This window comes from Phyllostomus discolor, chromosome 3 (genome assembly GCF_004126475.2).
Source record: "Phyllostomus discolor isolate MPI-MPIP mPhyDis1 chromosome 3, mPhyDis1.pri.v3, whole genome shotgun sequence".
Lineage (NCBI taxonomy): Eukaryota > Metazoa > Chordata > Mammalia > Chiroptera > Phyllostomidae > Phyllostomus > Phyllostomus discolor.
In genome coordinates, this window is record NC_040905.2 from 77374669 (window position 1) to 77396523 (window position 21855).

The window sequence follows — 21855 nt, forward strand, 5'->3', positions numbered from 1 at the left end:
ATGAATTTAGAAAAATTCTAAATACAGTTTTTGACATACTTGCTTTCACGAAGTCTCAAACACTAATTTTTAAATAACCAGGTAATTGAAATCAGATGATATCTGATCCCAGATAATAACATTAACAAAGGAAAATAGTTCCTAGCTGAAGAAGAGATATCTCAACATCCTTTGTGATTAAAGGACAAAAAAGAAGAGTAGCACTAATATAAAAGACTACTCACTTTAGTGGGTTTTCTCCTTTGCTTACTATAGAATATGGAAATAAGGAGTTTAACTTTATTATCATAAGAGGAAATTTTTTTCTTAAAAATGAAAAGAAACAAACCTCTGAACCTAGGTAGCAGTACTCTTACCCTTATTTCTTAAAGTTCCTAAAACATACACTATCCTAATATTGTGTTAAATGAAAGGCACTTAAGCAAAACAATCTATTCTGGAATGCTGTACCATATTTAATTTTCCAATTTAGGGTAATGCCAATCATTCTAAAAGTATCTGACCTGACAATAAAAACAAGCTTATATTCTACTTGGCTATAATAATGTGAGTGCTCATAGAATAATAATTCTTCTACACTGTCCTCACTAGTGTCCTTCAGGGGTCAGCAACCCTCTTCCATTCAAGTGACCACTGAAATCACATGGCCCTATCACAAGGGCCTTATGTGTTCTTCCACAGTTATGGGAACACTACAAAACACAGATTTGGTAGCAGTAAAATTTTTTTTCTACTTTTGATCTGGCCATCATTTATGATCTCAAGAGCTATTAAAGTTCAAAACATCTAAGTCAAACTTTTCAAAAGAACTAAAGAAAAAGTTTTACTTACACAAGTATCATTTACTTTTCAAAACAGGAAAAACCAATAGTTGTGCTTACACAGTGTTATTTGTGAAAAAGTTATTTCACTAATGGAGACCCTTCTTTGTCTTTTCAGAGAATGCTTGGGTTTCTTCTGGCTTATTTTCCTTTAATTTTCAAACCACACACACACACAAAATTGAATTTCCCTGAACTATTATATGCTCCTTGCAGCTATTGTAAAATTATAAAAGACACAAAGGAACATTAAATTTTACTATCTAGAAATGAAGAAACTTTTCTAGAAAAAAATGCAGTAGAAAGAGAAATAAAGTACATCCAGAATAACATAAAATAGGGCCTTACACTTTCCAGTTAATGTAAAAATTAACTGATTTTTTTCTTAAAAGGATTTTTGTAAATGAACCAGCAGTTAACTGCTTCAAACCTCAAATAGTTAAAAAGCAAAACAAAACTCCTTATTGGTAAGTGGTAATGTATTCAAGCACTTTACAGGTTTAATGTTTTTTTTTTCCCCGCAAAAAATAGTTTCCTCTATAAAGTATATACAATCTCTTTTGTGTCATATATGCCACTAGATTTATTAGGACCAAGAATTAGCTAATTTTAAAGACTAGTTAAAATTATTTTTATAAATAAAGACTCTAGAAACAGGTCCATCCACATGAGTTCAACTTATCATACAAAGATTTTCTATGCTCTGTAGTGTACCGGCCCTGAAGACATTGTAACATATCCATATGAAGTATGACATCCAAGTATTCACACAAATGTTAAAGTTAGAAACTGATCTCCCAAGAAAAAAGCTTCAAGAATTTTCTTTTAAAAAAGCTACTGTAAATACTCAAAGTGTATTTTAAGTATGTTTGTATAAGAAATGCTTTCCAAGAGACTGTCATTTCCTATTCCCATTATTTGTTAAAATAGTATCATACAGTGACTGAGAACAATGGCATGCAGACCAAAATAATTATTTTCTTGAGTCACTTTTCTAACATATCTATGGTTACATGTTATATATACCAAAAATCTTTAATTACTATTTTGCTTTAGAAATTAAAAGCATTCTACATTTTTCTAAAGAATATTTTGAATGAAAATACAAATTAAGTATGGATGTGAGGAAATATTCTTGCTCATTTCAAGTACAAAAATATGATTTCATGAGCTCCTTATTTATATTCTGATTCAAGTACAACTTCTGACCATAGCAGTTCTATGAGAGAAGATGAGCTGAAGAAGTTCTAGACTAATAATAAAAACCACAATTCTGTGCTAGTGCAAAAACGATCATTCCTTGAATCTAGTTTCATATATTTATAGGTAATAATTTTCAACTTGCTTATCAAACATACCAGTTTTCTGAATGATTTTTAACAAATTCTCAACTGATTTTTTGAAGCTATAAATAGATTCATTTTGCTGGAGGTAAAAACGTAAGGGGGAGGGGGCCAGTAGCCTGAAAATGATGCTAGAGGTGGGAGAGGAGCCAAATACCAGGAGGGCCTTCTTGTGTGCCATGCCAAAGAACTGACTATGAGTGCTATGAAAGTCTTTGACTTTTTAAAATAGATTTAAAAGAAGAGTTTAAATTAGAAGTTCTTAACCTTTTTTTTTTTTGCATCAAAGATCCTTTTGAGAGTCTGAAAAAAGCTCTGATCCCTCTCCTCTCATTTAAGCACATATACAGACATGCACACAAAGTGTCACTATGAGGGGGTCTAGACTAGAGGCAGGAAGACACAATAAGACTTCTGCTGAATCCTAGGCTTGAACTTGGGTCCAATGGCACAAATGTTTTGGGGCCAGGTAGAGCATGCAGATAATGAGTTCTGTTGGTAGGCAAAGTCTGAATGTCTTGTAGATGGCATCTGCATAGTTACTCAGCAGGTGGTTTTATATTAGAGTATGCAGCCTGTAATAAGTCTGTTTAGGTTTGAGAAATAGTTGCATTATCCACATATTCTGAAGAAATGTCATTATTAATACAGATTTTTCAATATTTCTAAAGAAATTACTTAAAAGTACTTATGAAATACAAGAATCCTTTGCTCTTTATAGCTTCATCATTCCTGTGTTTGGAAAGCATGGAATATTATATTGTCTGAATAGAATGGGTAGGTTCCTGAGTTTAAGAGAGCGAATGGTGAGAATTCAGATAGCAAAGTATTCACCTAAAAAAGTAACACCAATGTGCCAAAAAACCAAAGAACAGAAGTCTGGACAGTGAAGGATACCTGATTCAGGATTTGAGATTTCTGATTTAATAACATCTGAAAACAGCAAAAACAAGTTCTTTTTTTGGATTAAGAGCAATTTATTCTACGTAGCTCAACTGATAGCAATAATCCTAAAGATTTTGTGATTCTCTAATTTGAACAGCGCTTATTTAGACTATTTGCCTATTGCCTCAAATGAAATAAAACATTGCTAAATAAAATATTTGGGAAAATGTAAACTATACCAATACATCTAGATGATCAAACCCTTCCTTTATACTGTCAATATCCTAAATCCCCTAAACTTAACAATTTACCTTTTTAAAAACATATTATTTAATGTGAGTTTACAACTATGGCTGAATTTTCTACCATATGCCATTTCTGACAAAGAGGCCTGAAGGTTTAGTCAAGAAATAAACAAAAGAAAAATTGTTCTGGATTCATACAAAAAACAAATTACCTGGATGGCTGTCTGGCCACTTGGCAAATCCCCCCACGAGGCGATCTTGAGTTGATAAGATGTAATTTCTATTTTTCTCAAAGTTAGTGTATTGGAAAATTTTCAGAAGCTGAAATGACAAGATATACAAATTTACTGGCATAAACTTTCATATCGACCATGGGCTCAATTTTCTGATATGTATCATTTAAATATGCTTTTTCCTAGCTAAGGCTCTCAGAGCAAGCCTCTGGGGACTTGAGCACTAAAAAGTAGCCAACCACATTATCTTTTTTATTATCCTATCAAATCTACTGTCCTGATTTCTTGACTCACTGTTTCCTTCTTTTGAACCATGCCCATCTCTTTGCACCACTTTTAGCTAGGCTCAAGACACAGCTATTCCCCAACATGTTCAACTTCTTCAGTCATTTAAAAAAGTACAATTTTACCTATCCATATTTTAGCTCTTACAGGCTTCTGAGCTAGTAAGTTGCAAACTGACAGCAGTCAGAACTAAAAATATTTCAAAAAAAAGCAACAAAAATTATTAACCAGATGCTAGAGACAGTTCTGAGAATAAAACAATGTATAGTTCTTTAATTATGAAAAGTAAAAGGTGACACAGATATAGCTTTAGCATAAAAACTATGTAGCTTACAGATTTAGGACAAGTATTTGTTCTCTCTTAAATCCCATTAAATAGGAAAAATGAAGGTTAATTCAAATTTAAAAAGAAGGGGATGGTGAGCAGTAGGCAAGTGAGTTCAAGAAATTTCTCTAAGACACAAAGCATTGAAAGTTTGTTACTGACTCAGAGAGGCACAGAAGATATCGGTGATAAATAAAAAAGCATTATACTTCAAACTGAAAAAAAAAAACTAATAAAAAAGTTATGGTAAAAATAAGAACCAAACATTCATTTTGATTTAATTAATAGAATATATGGAAGGACTTCTGGTCAAGATGGCAGTGTAAGGAAACATGGTTTACCTCTTGAACAACTACATCAAAATTACAACTAAATCAGAGAACAACCATCATCCAGTACCACCACAAACTGAGCTAAATGGAATCCCTACAAATATGGAATTAAAGAAGAAACCACACAGAGACTAGCTGGATGGGCAAAGATGCAGAATGGGCTGATTCCATACCCATGTATGTCAGATAAAAATTAGGAGGGATTATCTTAGGAGTGATGGAGTCCCAACCCCATACCAGGTTCCAGTGCCAAGAAGTCTCCATAAATTCTGGCTGTAAAAACCGGTGGGGATTGAGGCTGTGTGACACAGAAACTGCTGAAATCCCAGGCAATTCCTCTTAAAAGGGCCTCACATGGGCTTACTTGGACCTACTCCCTCTGAGCTCCAGTGTGGGGTGGCAGGTTGAAAGGCATCAGACATATGGGGAGGACCAGAATTGTCTGGCATCAGGGTGAGTGCTGGGAGGCAGCTTTCTTTCAGACAGAAGTGCTGGCAGAGGCCAATCTTCCTTTTCTGAGCCCTCCCCTCACAGAGCCAGCAAGTGGGTACCATATCTGAGACTCTATTAACCTGGCTATCACTGTTTGCCCCACCATGGAGACTTCCTGGGGTCCTGGCCCCAGCCAACTTTCAGGCCTATCCAAGCAGTTTCCAGTGGCTTTTCTATTAGGCATCCAAGCCTTATAAATGCCTTGTCCTGGCCCATGCCAAGAAGCATCTGGCTTCAGTGAGCCCTGTACCTCTAAGATACCCCAGACCTGGCACTAGTAGCAACTGGCCTTGGTTCATGGCTTGGCCTCACCTGGGCACTTCCAAGCCCAGCACAGGTAGAAGCCATCTGCAGATTGCTTTGTAGCTTATACTTTGTGACCCTGGATACAAAACAGGTGGTGGCTGACCTTGGATGTGATTTCCAACAGCAATTAAAGCTCAAATCAAGAGGAGGGTATACACAGCCCACATGGTGGGTTCATCTTGAGTAACCAGCTTGGGTAATAGAGGAGGCTATGCCATAGGACCCTAAGGGACAACTACTACATTAAGCCACTCTACTGAGCCTGGGAGACGTAGAAGTTCTACTTAATACATAAAAACAAACACAGAGAGGCTACTAAAACAAGGAGACAAAGAAACATGGCCCAAATGAAAGAACAGATCAAAACTCCAGAAAAAGAACTAAACAAAATGGAGATAAGCAACCTACTAGATATAGAGTTCGAAACACTGATTATAAGGATGCTCAATGGACTTAGTGAGGCCCTCAAGAGCATAAAAAGATTCAGTCAGAAATGAAGTATACACTAATTGTAATAAAAAACAGTTTACAGGGAATCAACAGTAAGAGTGGATGAAGCCAAGAATCAAATCAGCTATTTGGAATATAGGGAGGAAAAAAAAACAACCAATCAGAACAACAAGATAAAAGAATACAAAAAGAAATGAGGATAGTGTAAGGAGCCTCTGGGACAACTTCAAGCATCACAACTTTCATATCAACTGGGTACTGGAAGGAGAAGAGAGACAGCAAGAAATTGGGAACCTATTTGAAAACATTATGATGAAATTTCCCTAACTTGGTGAAGGAAGAAGACACACATATCCAGAAAGCACAGAGTTCCAAATAAGATGAACCCAAAGAAGCTCACACAAAGACATATCATAATTAAAAGGCCAAAGGTTAAAGACAAAGAGAGAATCTTACAAGCATCAAGAGAAAAGCAGTTAAGTTACCTACAGGGGAGGTCCCATACAACTGTCAGCTGATTTCTCAAAAGAAACTGGAGACTAGAAGGAATTGGCAAGACATATTCAATGTTACAAAAAAGCAAGGACCCACAACCAAGGCTACTTCTACCCAGCACAGCTATCATTTAGAGTTGAAGGACAGACAAAAAGCTTCCCAGACAAAAAAAAAAAGAAAAAAAAAGAAAAAAAGAAAAGGGTGGAGTGGGACAAAGGGGGAAAAAAAAGCTATAGGAGTTCATCACCACGAAACCAATATTATATGAAATGTTAAAGAGTCTTCTTCAAGATCACAAATATGAACAATAAAATGGCAATAAATATACTGGGTCAGCAGAAGTAACACCTGCTTGAGTGGGGCTGGTAGGGTAGTAATATGGGTGTAATAATTTATAGTTTTAATTTAGACATTTCACCTAAAATGTCATATGGTGTGCTTGAGTGTGATATTATTATGTTACAGACTTACATGCTTATGATTTTGTAATAAAAGATTTTGTAATAAAAAGGGGCATTATTTATGCCAGATCTTGTACACCTATCAACAATTGAATCTAAAGAACAAAATAAGCAAGCAAGCAGAACAGAAACAGAATCATAGATACAGAGCACGTTTTGATGCCAGATGGTATGGGGTTTGGGTGGATGGGTGAAAAAGGTGAAGGGATTAGAAGTACAAGTCAGTAGTTATGGAATAGTCACAGGGTTGTAAAGTACAGAGTAAGGAGTACTATAGCCAAAGGACATATATGCTTGGCCAGTGGACATAAACAAAGGTGGGGGGATTGTGCGAGGGTATGGAGGGAGGCTGGGTGGAGTTGGACAAAGGGGAAAAAATATGGACAACTGCATTACCATAAACAATAAAATATAATAAAAAAATATATGGAAAGACTCTTTAGAATCTTGATGTTGGAAATATTTTCCATCAAGTAGCACATGGACCACTACATAAAAAGAAATCATCTTAATACTATACTTGGTTCAGCAAAAAACAATATTTACCTAATCATACTGATTATTAGTTTTTAAATTTTAGAATCAACCTACAGGCTAAGCATAAAATATTTTATTATTACTATACAAAATATGAATGTTACCGAATTTGACATTACAAAAGTAAAGGCAAACTGACCAAATTATACGGTAAAGAGGAGAAAAGGTTCAACTAAAAAACTAACAAACAACCCCCCTACCACAGACACACAGAAAACTAGTCATAACTTGCTGACAAAAGGGAGGCTAAATTTTCATTTTTCATAGTTGGGAATAAAAAATAATGTCTAAAGGTGATGAGTTAAGAAATTAGCATATTATATAAAGTTATCAATAAGAATTAGTTTTTAAAAAAGGTTTAAAAGTGGTCGCCTTTAAAGTTGTCAAAGACTATCAAGGTTCTATTAGAAGAACCTAAAAGTCAACTTTTCAACAAATGGTATTGAGAAAGCTGAATGTCCACATGCAAAATAATGAAGCTGGGCCCTTATTTTATACTATATACAAAAATTTACTAAAATAGATTTAAGACCTAAACTCAAGAGCTATACCTATAAAACTGTTAGAAGAATGCACTGGGGTAAATGTGCTTGACATTGGATTTGGCAATGATTTCATGGATATGACAACTAAAAGTGCAAGCAACAGAAGAAAAAATAGATAAATTAGACTTCATCACAATAAAAAACTTTTGTGCATCAAAGGCCATTATCAACAGAGTAAAAAGACAATCAAGAAATGAGAGAAAATATATGCAAATCATGTATCTTGATAAAGAATCAATATCCAGAATACATAAAGAATGTATAAAACCCAGCAACAAGAAAACAAACATCCGATTAAAAAATGTGCAAGTGTTCATGAGGTTGTAGAGCAACTGAACCAACATACACTGCTAGTGAGAATGTAAAATGGTACAGCTGCTGTGGAAAAGTTTAGTGGTTCCTCAAAAAGTTAAACATAAATCTACGGTATGATCCAGAAATCCCATTTCTCGGTAAACATCCAGAAGAAATGAAAGCAAGGACATGAACAGAAATTTGTAGCTAAATATTCAAAGCCACCTTTTTTGTTTAAGTTACTTTTTGATTATAGTTGACATATTAGTTCCAGATATACAACACAGTGACTAGACATTTATATACTTTATAAAATGATCACACTTGTCAAGTACCTAAGGCCATATATAGATATTACAATATTATTGACTATATAGCCACCTTATCCACAATACCCAAAAAGTAGAAATGACCCAAATGTCTATCAACAGATAAATAAACAAAAGATATTACTTAGCCGTAAAGAAGAATGATATTTTGATTATGTGGTATAACATGGATGGACTCTCAGAACATTTATGCCAAGTGAAGTAAGCCAGACACAGAAGAACACATATTATATAATTCCACTTATATGACATACCTAGAATAGGCAAATTCACAGAGACAGAAAGTAGGACGGAAGTTATCAGGGGTTGGAAAGAGGAAAGAATGGAGAGAGTTACTGTTTAACAAGTACAGAGCTTATATTGAGGATGATACAAAATTTCTGGGTGTAGATAGAGGTAATGGTTACAAAACATTGTGAATGTAATTAATGCCAATGATTTGTACACTTACAAATAGCTGTATGACGTTACATATATTTTACCATCATAAAGGATAAAAAAAAGCTAAGGGGGAACTTCATAATGGATAAATCAGGTCTGACAATTATAGAGCTCTGTTAAAAGGAGAAGACAACAAGAGATCATGCACCTCTTCATGTGATGCAATAGGAAATAAACATCATCAATGAATGGCTAGTTAATGATAATAAGGAATTATGGCTAATTTTATTTATTTATTTAAAAAATATATTTTATTGATTATGCTACTACAATTTTCCCATTTACCCCCCTTTATTCCCCTCCTACCTGCACACTCCCTCCCACACTCCCTTTAATTCATGTCCATGGGTCATACATATAAGTTCTTTGGCTTCTACATTTCCTATACTATTCTGAACCTCCCCCTGCCTATTTTTTTTAATGATTTTACTTATTTACTTTAGAGAGATGGGGAAGGGAGGGAGAAAGAGAGGGAGTGAAATATCAATGTGTGATTGCCTCTAGCACACCCCATACTGGGGATATGGCCTGCAACCCAGGCATGTGCCCTGACTGGGAATCAAACTGGCAATGCTTTGGTTCGCAGGCCTGTGCTCAATCCACTGAGCTACACCAGCCAGGGCCCCACTGTCTATTTTCTACCTACCATTTATGCTACTTATTCTCTGTACCTTTTTCCTCTCTCTCCCTCTCCCTCCCCTGCTGATAACCTGCCATGTGATCTCCATTTCTGTGATTCTGCTCCTGTTCTAGTTGTTTGCTTTTGTTTTTATTTTAGGTATGGTTGTTAATAACTATGAGTTTGTTGTCATTTTACTGTTCATATTTTTTATCTTCTTTTTCTTAGATAAGTCCCTTTAACATTTCATATAATAAGGGGTTGGTGATGAACTCCTTTAACTTGATCTTATTTGGGAAGCACTTTATCTGCCCTTTCATTCTAAATGAAAGCTTTGCTGGATAGAGTAATCTTGGATGTAGGTCCTTGCCTTTCATAACTTGGAATACTTCTTTCCAGCCCCTTCTTGCCTGCAAGGTTTCTTTTCAGAAATCACCTGGAGTCTTATGGGCACTCCTTTGTAGGTAACTGTCTCCTTTTCTCTTGCTGCTTTTAAGATTCTCTACTCTTTAATCTTGGGTAATGTAATTATGATGTGCCTTGGTGTGTTCCTCCTTAGGCCCAACTTCTTTGGGACTCTCTGAGCTTCCTGGACTTCCTGGAAGTCCATTTCCTTTGCCAGAATGGGGAAGTTCTCCTTTATTATTTGTTCAGATAAGATTTCCACTTATTGCTCTTCCTCTTCTCCTTCTGGTACCCCTATATTTGGATGTTGGATCGTTTAAAGATGTCCTGGAGGTTCCTAAGCCTGTCCTCATTTGTTTGAATTCTTGTTTCTTCATTCTGTTCTGGTTGAACATTTCTTCCTTCTGGCCCAAATCATTGATTTGCATCCCAGTTTCCTTCCCGTCACTATTGGTTCCCTGTATATTTTCCTGTATTTCACTTAGCATAGCCTTCTTGTAATTTGTGACAATATTCAACCAATTCTGTAAGCATCCTGATTACCAGTGTTTTAAACTGTGCATCTGATAGGTTGGCTATCTCTGTCATTTAGTTGTATTTTTTTCTGGAGCTTTGATCTGTTCTTTCATTTGGGCCAATTTTTTTTTTTTTTTGGTCTCGGCGCACCTGTTATGTAATAAGGGGCAGAGCCTCAGGTGTTCACCAGGGCAGAGCAACCTATCTCGCTGCCTTGTGGCTGTTTGTGGGGAAGGGATCTGAGAAGGAACAACGGTGCCTGCTCTGCTCTCTGTGGGATTTCAGTCACTTCCCCCACTGCTTATAATCAAATTAGGCCCCTCTTGTGTGATTCCTGGGTGGGCTTGTGTACATTCTAGGGGCTTGTGGGTCTCTCCAATGAGCTCTCCTATGAGCCTAGGAGTTTCTCCCACTGCTGCCTCAACCTCACAGGTGTTTTCAATCAGAGGTTTTGAGGCTTTATTTCCCCCTGCTGGAACTCTGGGTTGTGTGGTCTGTCTCGCTCCCCAGTTGTTCCTCCCAGTTTATCTGCATGAAAATGTGGGACCGCCCAGTCCACAATCCACCGCCTCACCGGGTCCTCCAGCTGCTGCTTTGCCAAGAGTCCTCTCTGCCGGACTGCCCATCTCTGCCCCTCCTACTGGTCTGGATGAATGTTTCTTCTTTAACTCCTTGGTTGTTGGACTTCCTTACAGTTCAATTTTCTGTCAGTTCTGGTTCTTTTTTGTTTTTAAATTTGTTGTTGTCCTTCTTTTGGTTGTGCAAGGAGGCAGTGTGTTTACCTATGCCTCCATCTTCGCCAGAAGTCAGGCGCTCATGGCTAATTTTTTAGATGCAATAATAATACTGCAGTTCTTTTTTTTTTTCCTCCCCCAAAACTATATTTTTCTTCAGCAAGTATAATGAAACATTTCCAGGTAATATAAAAGCAGTATCTAGGATTTGCCTTAAAATATAATAGATGGAGGGGACAGCAGTGGGTACAAATGTGGATGAAGGAAGGCTGGCTCAGGGATGAAACTGCTGAGGCTGGTCGATGGATGTACAGGGATTTATTATATATTGTTCCCTCTACTTTTCAATATACTGACATTTTCCATAGTTAAAAAACATTAAAAATGGTGCAGGAGAGAGGGAGGCTCTTGCCTTCATTTTAAATTATTTTGTTTTCTGAATTTATTTCAACACGTGTGTGAATTTTGTCTAAGAGAAAAAATTAGGAAACCATATAGAAGATGAACACAGACATTTGTTAGAATTCAGAATAGATTACAGAATGTCAGAACTAGCTGATACTTTCTAAAGGTGAAGGCATTTTAAGAAAAAGAAAACCCGTAGGTATTTAGTAGCTAAATAACCTTTTAGAATTAGGTAAATCAGTATGTATGATGAAGGAAAATGCATAAACATATCAACCAATACATTTCAGAAGGTTTATACAAATAAATTAATAAAAAATAGAAAACCTTAAATGATTTAAAAAACCAGACCTATTATTTATCTTTTAAGATGAATATCTTCCCATAAAATCTTTACTGTATGTTCAGACAGATCCTTGCTTTAAATGAACTACTGATTATTTTCAGTAACAAGTTTTTTATGATCTTATACCTACTTTTTAAGCTAGGTTTTGGGCTACCTGAATTTTATAAAAATGGACATTTTCAAGTAGTACAACAGATAACTGAATTCTATCGAAAAATCATACAGATACTAGCTTTGCCAGAACAACACGAAAAGCAGTAGCCTAAACTTAATAATATTTGATGAACAGTACCAATACCAAACCCAATAAACACAGTTGATATTAACATAGAATATAGGTTTCTCATTTTTATTATTTCTCTTACCTTTAGAGTTGCTCCCACCCAAAAAGAGTAACAGGTGTCTACAGGCTTATTTGGTCTTCCATGATAACCATTTTGTTGCCTCATTATACACCATCTCTTTATCCTGTTCAATTCTTTTTCTGAAAACACTTCTTCTAGTTTACCCATGAGACACAGTGATGCAATGCCACAAAAAGTGGATCCTCCTGTTAATCAGAATCACACATTACACTTCAAAACAGACACCTAGCAAAATGATATAAAATGGCTGGAGAAAAAAGTGATTAAATAATTCTAGAAAATACTGAGATAAAAGTAATTTAGATGTAAAAGAAAATTATAATTTTAAATAGTCATTAGCACTGAAGTTTTCAATATTAATTTGATGAAAAAGAAAATAATTGGAAATAATTCAAAACTATAAGAAACATCATAAAAATAAGTAAGGCTTGGGGAGACTAAGAATTTGTTCAAAATTAAACGGTTAATGGCAGAGTGGAAACTGAAATGTAGGAGGAACTACTATTCCCTGTGCAGGACTCTACCACCTGAGTCTGATTTTAATCTCCTTAAAGACAGTATGTTTCTTATGAATTGAACTTCCATCTGTCGGAAGCTATAGGTTAATTTTCACATATAACATATGTAAGCTAGAAGCTGGTGTACAGATGAGATGCCTAGTCAGCTTAAGAAATTTAAGGAAAAAAAGCTTGAGTGTAGGGGCAGGAAGAGAGTATATGTGGGCAGGGGAGAAGAAAACTGTAGCCGAAAGTAGATGGAAAGTGAGTATCCATATTCACTACAGTAGAATGAATAAGGCCCCTCCAATGATATCCAAGTCCTCATCCCTGGAACATGTGCATGTTACCATATATGACAATAAGAACTTTGTAAATGTGATTAAGTTTAGGATCTTGAGAAGGGGAGATTATCCTGGATCACCTGGGTGGGCCCTAAATATAACCACAAGGGTCCTTATAAAAGGAAGGCAGAAGGAGATTAAGTTACAGAAAGAGGAGGCAACATGACTATGGAAGTAGGGACTGGAATGATATGGCAACCAGTCAAGGAATGTTGGCAGCCACCAGAAGCTGGCTGAGTCAAAGGAGCAGATTCTCCCCTACAGCCTCCAGAAGTAACCAGCCCTGTGACATCTTGATTTTAGCTCTATGAGGTTCAGACTTCTGGCCTCCAGAACTATAAGAGAATAAATTCGTGTTGTTTTATACCCTGAAGTTTGCAATAAAAATGTTACAGTAGCAATAGAAAACCAAAATGCCCACAAAGCTAATTACTTTCCTAGGAAATGAAAAGTCAGTACTTTTCCATAAAGAAAGGAAACAATACTTTCTATTGGCACTATTTGTTGTCATCTCCAAACAATTTAAAAATACTTATATTTTCAATTTACTACAATTTCACTTAGTAATTTTTATTTATTTCATCTATTTAAATAGATGATAGTTCCTAATATTCCTCATCCTGTAACTTTCCTTTTGCTGTTACAAATCTTGGATGTGTTCTCTGGAAAAGGAAAAGTGAGCATTCACTGCAGAGAACTTAAGGCAGCTATCAAATCAAATGGATTACTGTCAGTAAGAATTATTTAATCTTTAGAATTTTTCCCAATTAGTTGGGAGATCTATGCCAGTCATGAGTGAATTAAAACAGAAAATAAAAAAAATTATTATAACCTTTTAGAATAACTTCTATTAAGCAACCACATCTTATCTACTCTTCAATAACCAACTAGTCTCAACTTTTCTTTCATGAAAACTTAGACATGACTTTAGGTATTATATGATCATTAAATATAAAGCCTCATAGTATGTCCTCTTTAAAACTAACTACCAAAAAGCAAAATGAAACATTTAATTGTTACTATCCAAATTACTTGTTAGGATTCTGTAAAGCAAACTCGTACAATTCAAAGTAAAAATACTTTTTACTTTGCCCGAATCACTAGATTTTGAAAATATTAACTTCTGAAGTTTGGGCTCTGAGTAGTCATAAAAAGTAATTACAAAGTCTATACTTAAGCTAAAATACATTTTATCCCTAAGAGGTTCTTGTTTCACATAAAATTCTAAAAAACTAGTTCCAAAAACCTAGATTAAAAGCAGTATGTTAGGCATAAAAACAAAAAGAAAATACAGTAACATTTCGACAATAAGTAAATTAAGGAATATGATACAACAGCAGGCACAAGAACTCAAACAGTATATCTTCTTGGGAGCTAAATAGGATTAGATCAACGATTCCTACAAATTTTCAAAAACTTCAAGAATATAACATCATTATATTAAAGTACAAGAATTGCTTCTCACAGTAATGATCTGAATTCATCAAGAAAAGGTTAAATTGTGTTCAGTATGCTTTGGTTGAAGAAGGTAGGAAAACCGCCTTCCTCTATTCTACATTTGTGGGACATACCCAATCAACTGAGCCACACTAAAAGAACTGTACTCAGAAAACTACAGGACACTGAAGAAAGAAACTGAGGAAGATACAAATAAGTGGAAGCATATACCATGTTCATGAATTGGAAGAATTAATATCATTAAAATGTTCATGCTACCCAAAGCAATCTACAGATTCAACACAATTCCTATTAAGATACTAACATCATATGTCACAGATTTAGAACAAATATTCCAAACATTTATATACAAAACCAAAAGAGACCCCAAATAGCCTTGGCAATCATGAGAAAGAAGAACAAAGGTGGAGGGGTCACTATACCTGGTATAAAACTATACTACAAAGCTCTGTAATCAAAACTGTCTGATACTGGCATTAAGAAAAGACACATAGATCAATGGAACAGAACAGAGACCAGAAATAAATCTATGTCTTTATGGTCAAATAACGTTTGACAAAGGAGGCAAGAGCATACAATAGAGTAAAGAGAGTCTCTTCTATAAATGGTGTTGGAAGAGCTAGGCTGTACATACAAAAAAATGAAACTAGATCACCAACTTCCACCATACACCAGAATAAACTAAAAATGCATAAGAAAGATAAATATAAGTGATGATATCATAAAAATCCTAGAGGAAAACATAGGCAATAAAATTTCATATATCTCACATAGCAATATTTTTGCTGATATATCTCCCAGGGCAAGTGAAATAAAGGAAGAAATAAACAAATGGGACTACATCAAATTAAAAACCTTCTGCATAGCTAAAGAAAACATCATCAAAATGAAAAGGGAACTGACTGTATGTGAGAACATATTTGCCAGGGATACATCGGACAAGGGTTCGATCTCCAAAATATATGTATAAGGAATTTATATAACTCAACACCAGGAAGACAAACAATCCACTTAAAAATGGGCAAAAGACTTGAACAGACACTTCTCCAAGGAGGACATACAGATGGACACAGACATGAAAAAATGTTCAACATCATTAACTATCACAGAGATGCAAATTAAAACCACAATGAGATATCACCTCACACCTGCCAAAAAGACTATCATTAACAAATCAACAAACAACAAGTACTGGTGAGACTGTGGAGAAAAGGGAAGCCTAGTGCACTGTTGGTGGGAATTCAGACCGGAGCAGCCAGCATGGAAAACAGTATGGAATTTCCTCAAAGAGCTAAAAATGGAACTGCCTTTTGACCCAGTGATCCCACTACTGGGAATACAGCTAAAGAATCTTGAAACACCAATTCAAAAGAATTTATGCACCCTTATGTTCATAGCAGTGCTATTTACAATAGCCAAGATTAGGAAACAGCCTAACTGCCCATCAGTAGATGAGTGGATAAAAAAAACTTTGGTACTTCTATACAATGAAATACTACACAGCAGAAAAGAAAGAATTTCTACATTTACAACAGCATGGGTGGAACTGGAGACTATTATGCTAAGTGAAAAAACAGCCAGTTAGTGAAAGACAAATGCCATATGATCTCATTTATAAGAGGAATCTAATGAACAAAATAAACCAATGGGCAAAGTAGAACCAGAATCATAGAAACACGAAACAAACTGACAGCTGTAAGTGGGGAGGAAGAAGATGGGGACTGATTGAAAAAAGGTGAAGGGATTAAAGAACATATAAGAAGAAACCATGGACATGGACAATGGTGGGGGGACTGATTATGGAAAGAGGGGTGGGCTGGGTGGAGGGTAGATACAGGGTACAAAGTGGGACAACTATAATAGCATAAACAATAAAAAAAAAAAGAGAGAATGGAAAAAAAACAGCCTTCCTTCTCAGAGGCATTAAAAGTAAAAATATTAAGGCACATACAAATAAGAGAAAAATTTCCTTCTGAAATTACTAAAAGTTTGCCACTTAAAGTGATATCCTTCAGTTATATGAATAATTAATGTGTATACAATATCTCAGTCATAAAACATCACAGGAAGGGACAAAAGAGGTTCTCTTTAAACCACCTTCTCCAGTTCTTCCAGGTGTAGGCTAAAGGTGTTTCTGACTCTGCTTCTCTGTGCTGATTTACTTATATTTTAAAAGTGTAAGACAGTTAAAAGTTAACTTATTGCTTCCATTAGGTTGTACAGCTCAATTTTAAGCATTCTCTTAGTAGTATTTATTTGTACATACCAAATAACTGATGTGCTCTGAAACGTATAACTTAAAATGAAAAGTCAAGAAACACATAGCTGAAGTAGAAAGATAAATAATTAGGTACATAAATAAGCATACTGTTTTATACTTGAACATCACATGAAAAGGGTCAAGTGAGGTAAATTCAAAGAAGTTGAATACTTTGATTGAAATCAGGCCAAAAACAGTTTAATATTATTTCTCTTCTGGATTAGAGTAGAGATATTTTAAAAGAATAATGGAATCTAATTAATTTATTTGAACTTTTACTTTTTTATTATGTGTTCTGAGAGAACAAATAGTTTTAATCCTAGAAAAGCAGGGAAATCCAATTCTTACAAAACACACAAATTGTACCATCATAAGAGAATCACTGCGATAAACAGAATCATCAAATGACCAGGGTCTAGAAGGGTAATAACATGCCTGTTTAGTTTTCATGACAGGCTCTAGGCTAGGCAGTAGCTGGAGAAGAACACATGAATTAAAAACAAACAAACAAAAAAAGTGTGTTAAATAACATTTAGACTGCAGAATTAGGAAGAAAAGCACATGAAGAAACTTGATTATTACCGAACTGTAGCAAAGGCACATATCACAAAGTCAGCGTTCTCAGCTTTGAGATACGAAGTAGAACATAGGATAACAAATTCATTAAATACTTACTGAACATTACAACATACAAGGACATGTGGAATAAGACATGAATGAGACATGATCAATTTTAGCAGAGAAAATCAAGTAAACAGAGATAAGTGTCAAGAAAATGGTATGAACCAAGGATTATGGAAATGTAGGAGGGAGAAATTGCTCAGGGCTGGGGCGGGGGAATGACAATAGATGATAAAAAGTTTTCAGATAATGTGACACTGGAACCAGGCATAGAAAGACAGGTAAAACTGTGGAGAATAAGAAAAGGGAAACAAGGAAAAGCAGGTGGAGGGGAAGCATTTCAGACAAAATAAAAAAAGAAGAGTATCAGCAAAGTCCAGAGGTGAAGAGGCACATATGAACACTTGGAGAATACATCACATACTCTTCAGCCTGTAATTATTGAAGGTCTCTGAGTAAATGACAACAATTATTGCAGAGGTTTTGTACTATATTAACTTGTCTAAGCCAGAACTTCCTGTATGGCCTGAAGTTAGAGAAATCTGTGTAGGATTGGTAAGGTGGAAGTGAAGCAGCAGCCACTGCCCTGGTTGTTTCTAGGGGTGGTAAGAGACAAAGACAGAGGTGCTGGTAGATTCTTGCTTGACCTTATGCTCCCATATACTTGGAATACAAATTCTTCTTACTTCTTGCCCCTGTGACACAGGGTTCATAAACGGATGCAGGAGCAACAGCCCTCCACAGGCTGCACCATTCTGGCAGCTGGATGGACCTGGCTTTCCAGATTCCCTCGCAAGGCGTCCCTTGCCCACCTGTGTCAGGGCTTCAGAAGGGCTTGTCAGTGACTTTTTCCCAGTCCAACAACTACTTGTTTCAGCCTCTTACTCCTCCTCCATCTTCATCTGCAACTGTGTAAAATCTTATTCCTGTAATAATTCCTTATTCTTTAATATTCATAGTGATTTTGCTTCTCTGATTGAATCTAATACAAAGATGACTACCCTCAGAGGGCTGGAATGAGGATTAAATGAGACTAAATGGTAATTGGCACAGAAGCAGCTAAATAAGAAAAATTATTTTCCTTTCAGTCTGTGGATCAAACATTATAAACTGGTAAATTATGGGGGACAAAACGTACATGTGGCAAATTACACACACACACACACACACACACACACACACACGCAGGCATGGTAATAGAACAAGAGATAATACATCAAAAATTCTGGATTTCTGGCTTCTCTGAAAAATCAGGAGATCTAGTAGTAGTAGTTCTACCTTCCTGAATAGCAAGAACAGGCTTAGAAGGAAGAAAAGAGAAAAACAATGGTTTAAACATGTGCAACTTGGGATGCTAAAGTGACAGCAAAGTAGATATGCCTAGCAGGCAGACGGAAAGGGAGCTGTACAGCTCAGAAGCAATACCACATGTTTGGAAAAACAGTTTGAGTGACATCAACACAGGGATAATTGATGAAGAACCACCTGCCGGTTCATCCAACCGTGTGCCACATGTGTTATTGGTGTGCGGGACACAGCAGTGAACAGAACAGGACCAAATCCCTGTTCTTATGAGGCTTATGTCATGTGAAGAGACCGTGAACAAACCGCTAAAATATAAGTAAGTGACATGGAGAAAAATGAAGCCAGAAAGGGGGATAAGGGACAGGGTGTATATATGTGGTTGGTTTGTGATTCTAAATAGGGGGTATGTATGTGGATGGTTTGCAATTTTAATAGGGGGCTTATCCAAAAATATTATATGAACCCAGATCTAAAGGGATGCGAAATAAAGCCAGATGTATGCTAGGGCTGGGGATGGAGGATTCTCTACAAGAAAAGCAAGTACAAGAGCCCTGAGATTTAGAAAGATGGAACTACCCACAGAAAAGAAGAAAGTTGGCAGAGGGGAGAGAGGAAATAAGGGCATTAAATGGTACTGGAAAATACAATAAAAAGAAGAAAAGAAGAAAGTTGGACTGAGGTAAACAGATCAGAATGAGGAACAAAAATGGTGAAAGAACCAGAAACAACTTGTCAGGAAGTGGGAAAAGACGAATGTGGTATTCCAAGAAAAAAGGGGAAGAGGTTAATAGCTTCAAATGCTTTAATAAAGAGAAGATAAGGAATAAGAAAGAGACACTGGATTTGAAATAAAGACTATTCATGACTTTAAAAGAGAAACCCCAAGTTGCTGAAGGCTCATACAAAAAATTTAAATAGCAAGCTATTTTTGTAAAAGGGCAAAGTGTATTTGGACCACTATTCTAAAAAGATTAACAACAGAAAGAAGAAAATGGGAGTGTACAATGACTTCACAGGGTGACCAACCCAGAAGGACTTTATTTAACCTCAGAGCACACAAAAGAACAAGAATATCTGATATTTGTAGGACATACCGAGGTGTCCCGAGGTGGCTGCTCCTGGTCAGAGGCCACTTTACCAGGGTCTCCAGACACCCAGGTCCTGCTTGGCTGTCCCAAAAGCTAAGGGAGCAACAGTTTGGCACACCTAGGACCCATCTGTGGTACATCAATAAACTGGAGCACCGTGGTTAGGGAAGACCCCTGTAGGGCTTTAGGCCTCCAACCTACCATACTGAATTTAGAGATAAAAGAAGAATGGAAGCTTTCTGGCATGAACCACAGTCCATCACTGATGATCTTGATGGGTACAATCCCAGGCAAGTCATACTGACTCAAAATCACTGCTTGTGTGACTCAGTAAGTTTTTCCTGACAGGATCCCTTAGAGAGTATCATGTTTGAGCAGATCTCTGTCTCACATCCCAGAGAATGTAACCCCAATTTCTTGGGAACAAGCATCTGTCCCACATGTCTCCTATACTGGTAACCTTACCAGCTCCCCTCAGCCAGTATGCCCATTAACATCCTTTACAAGAGTGAGCAGCAGACCCTATCTTCTCAGAAATTCTTACAATGCTAGATTTTCTTGTCATGTAATGACAAGTGTATCCTTCCTCACCAGGTGGTGATGACCAGTGACATAACTGCTATTTCCAGCTTGCCCCACTGCTAATCTCAGATAGACGCAGGCACACACAAGAATTAACGGTGTCCTAATTACAGTGTGGCCTCAGAGGAAATCCAAGGCAATCTTCTATGCAGCCCTTAGAGACACACTCTACAAATACCTACATGGAAAGAGGGAGTAAGGTGTGAGAGACTGAAAAGATACCTGATAGGACAAGGTTCCAAGGGTATGAAATCGAGGAACATATATTAAAAATATCTTCTAATACATGTTTTATAGTTTATAATCCACTTTACCTCGTATCTCTTATAATTCTAACAACAATCTTAAAAAACAAACAAGCAAACCGTTTTTTTCTACTTCTTCATGAGGCAGCCTTTAGAGATACTAAATGAGGAGCCAAGATCACACAGCTAGTGTCAGGGATGAGACATGAATACTGACCTGGTCTTCCCACTGTATCTCACTGGGAGAGGGGTGGGCACAACGGGAACACACACAAAAAAACTGCTGTGATGAAGATGAAACAAGGAGTTCAGTCCGAGAGCCTGCTTGATTTGGCCTTTCTTTTTAAAAAGGGAACATGAAAGCTTATTTACTTCTATGTGGAAATATTCAATACGAAAGAGTTTAGGCTATTGATGTGCTGGCAAAGAAGTGACTATTATCTCTCTATTTTGGTTGTGCCAAAAGTGGGGGAAAATGTGAAAGGAGAGATTGTATCAATATATTGAACACATGTTATGCAACAAAATGTTTCATGACTATGATTTAGGATAATTACATTAAGGAAGGTAAATAAAACTTTTTTACTTTTTCACAAATTCACTGATTCAGGTTTAATATTCTATATCTAGCTTTTTAGTGTTATGCCAAAGACGGAAACCTGCTATTTTCTAACAATATCTTAAGAAATCATCCCAAGGCCCTGACAGGTGTGGCTCAGTTGGTTGGGTAATCATCCTACAAAGCCAGGGGTCACTGATTCAATTCCTACCCAGGGCACATGACTGGGTTGTGGGCCAGGTCCCCAGCTGGGGTGTGTGAGAAATGCAACTGATCAAAGTTTCTCTCACACATCGATGTTTCTTTCCCTCTCTTTCTCCCTCCCTTCCCCCTCTCTAAAAATAAATAAATAAAATGTCAAGAAAAAAATAAAGACATATCACCCCAAGATACTATTGTGCAGCTAACACTTGAGATTACTAGAAAACACTGTATGAAAACTCTTGTCTGAATAGTTTATAAATGACTACTGACCTAGAAGAGGTTCAAATCGGCACAACAGTGTCAAAAGAGAGAAGCAAGAAGACGGTCAGGCTGAACAAAGGGCTGAAACAAACTTCTGGGGTCCTCCATGTGGAAGATGCCATGATGTTGTTTAAAGAAACTACATGTTTATTTATTTTAAGATGCCTTACCATGAGATTCAAGTCCAGCTCCCTGTGCCAACCCATTGTCATAGGACTGAAA

At 36.4% G+C, this 21855-nt stretch overlaps 1 protein-coding gene across 2 annotated transcripts in view; it reads right to left on the reverse strand.

The window, feature by feature from the left end:
* Nucleotides 1-21855, reverse strand: part of PGGT1B (protein geranylgeranyltransferase type I subunit beta) — a 57405-nt gene that overhangs the window by 1037 nt on the left and 34513 nt on the right. For both annotated transcript variants that reach the window (XM_028511475.2, XM_036020669.1), the window contains 3 exons: nucleotides 21804-21849; nucleotides 12210-12394; nucleotides 3507-3615 (listed from right to left, as the gene is read on the reverse strand). In XM_028511475.2, coding sequence (XP_028367276.1) covers nucleotides 3507-3615; nucleotides 12210-12394; nucleotides 21804-21849 — 340 coding nt within the window. The remainder of the gene's footprint in view (nucleotides 1-3506; nucleotides 3616-12209; nucleotides 12395-21803; nucleotides 21850-21855) is intronic.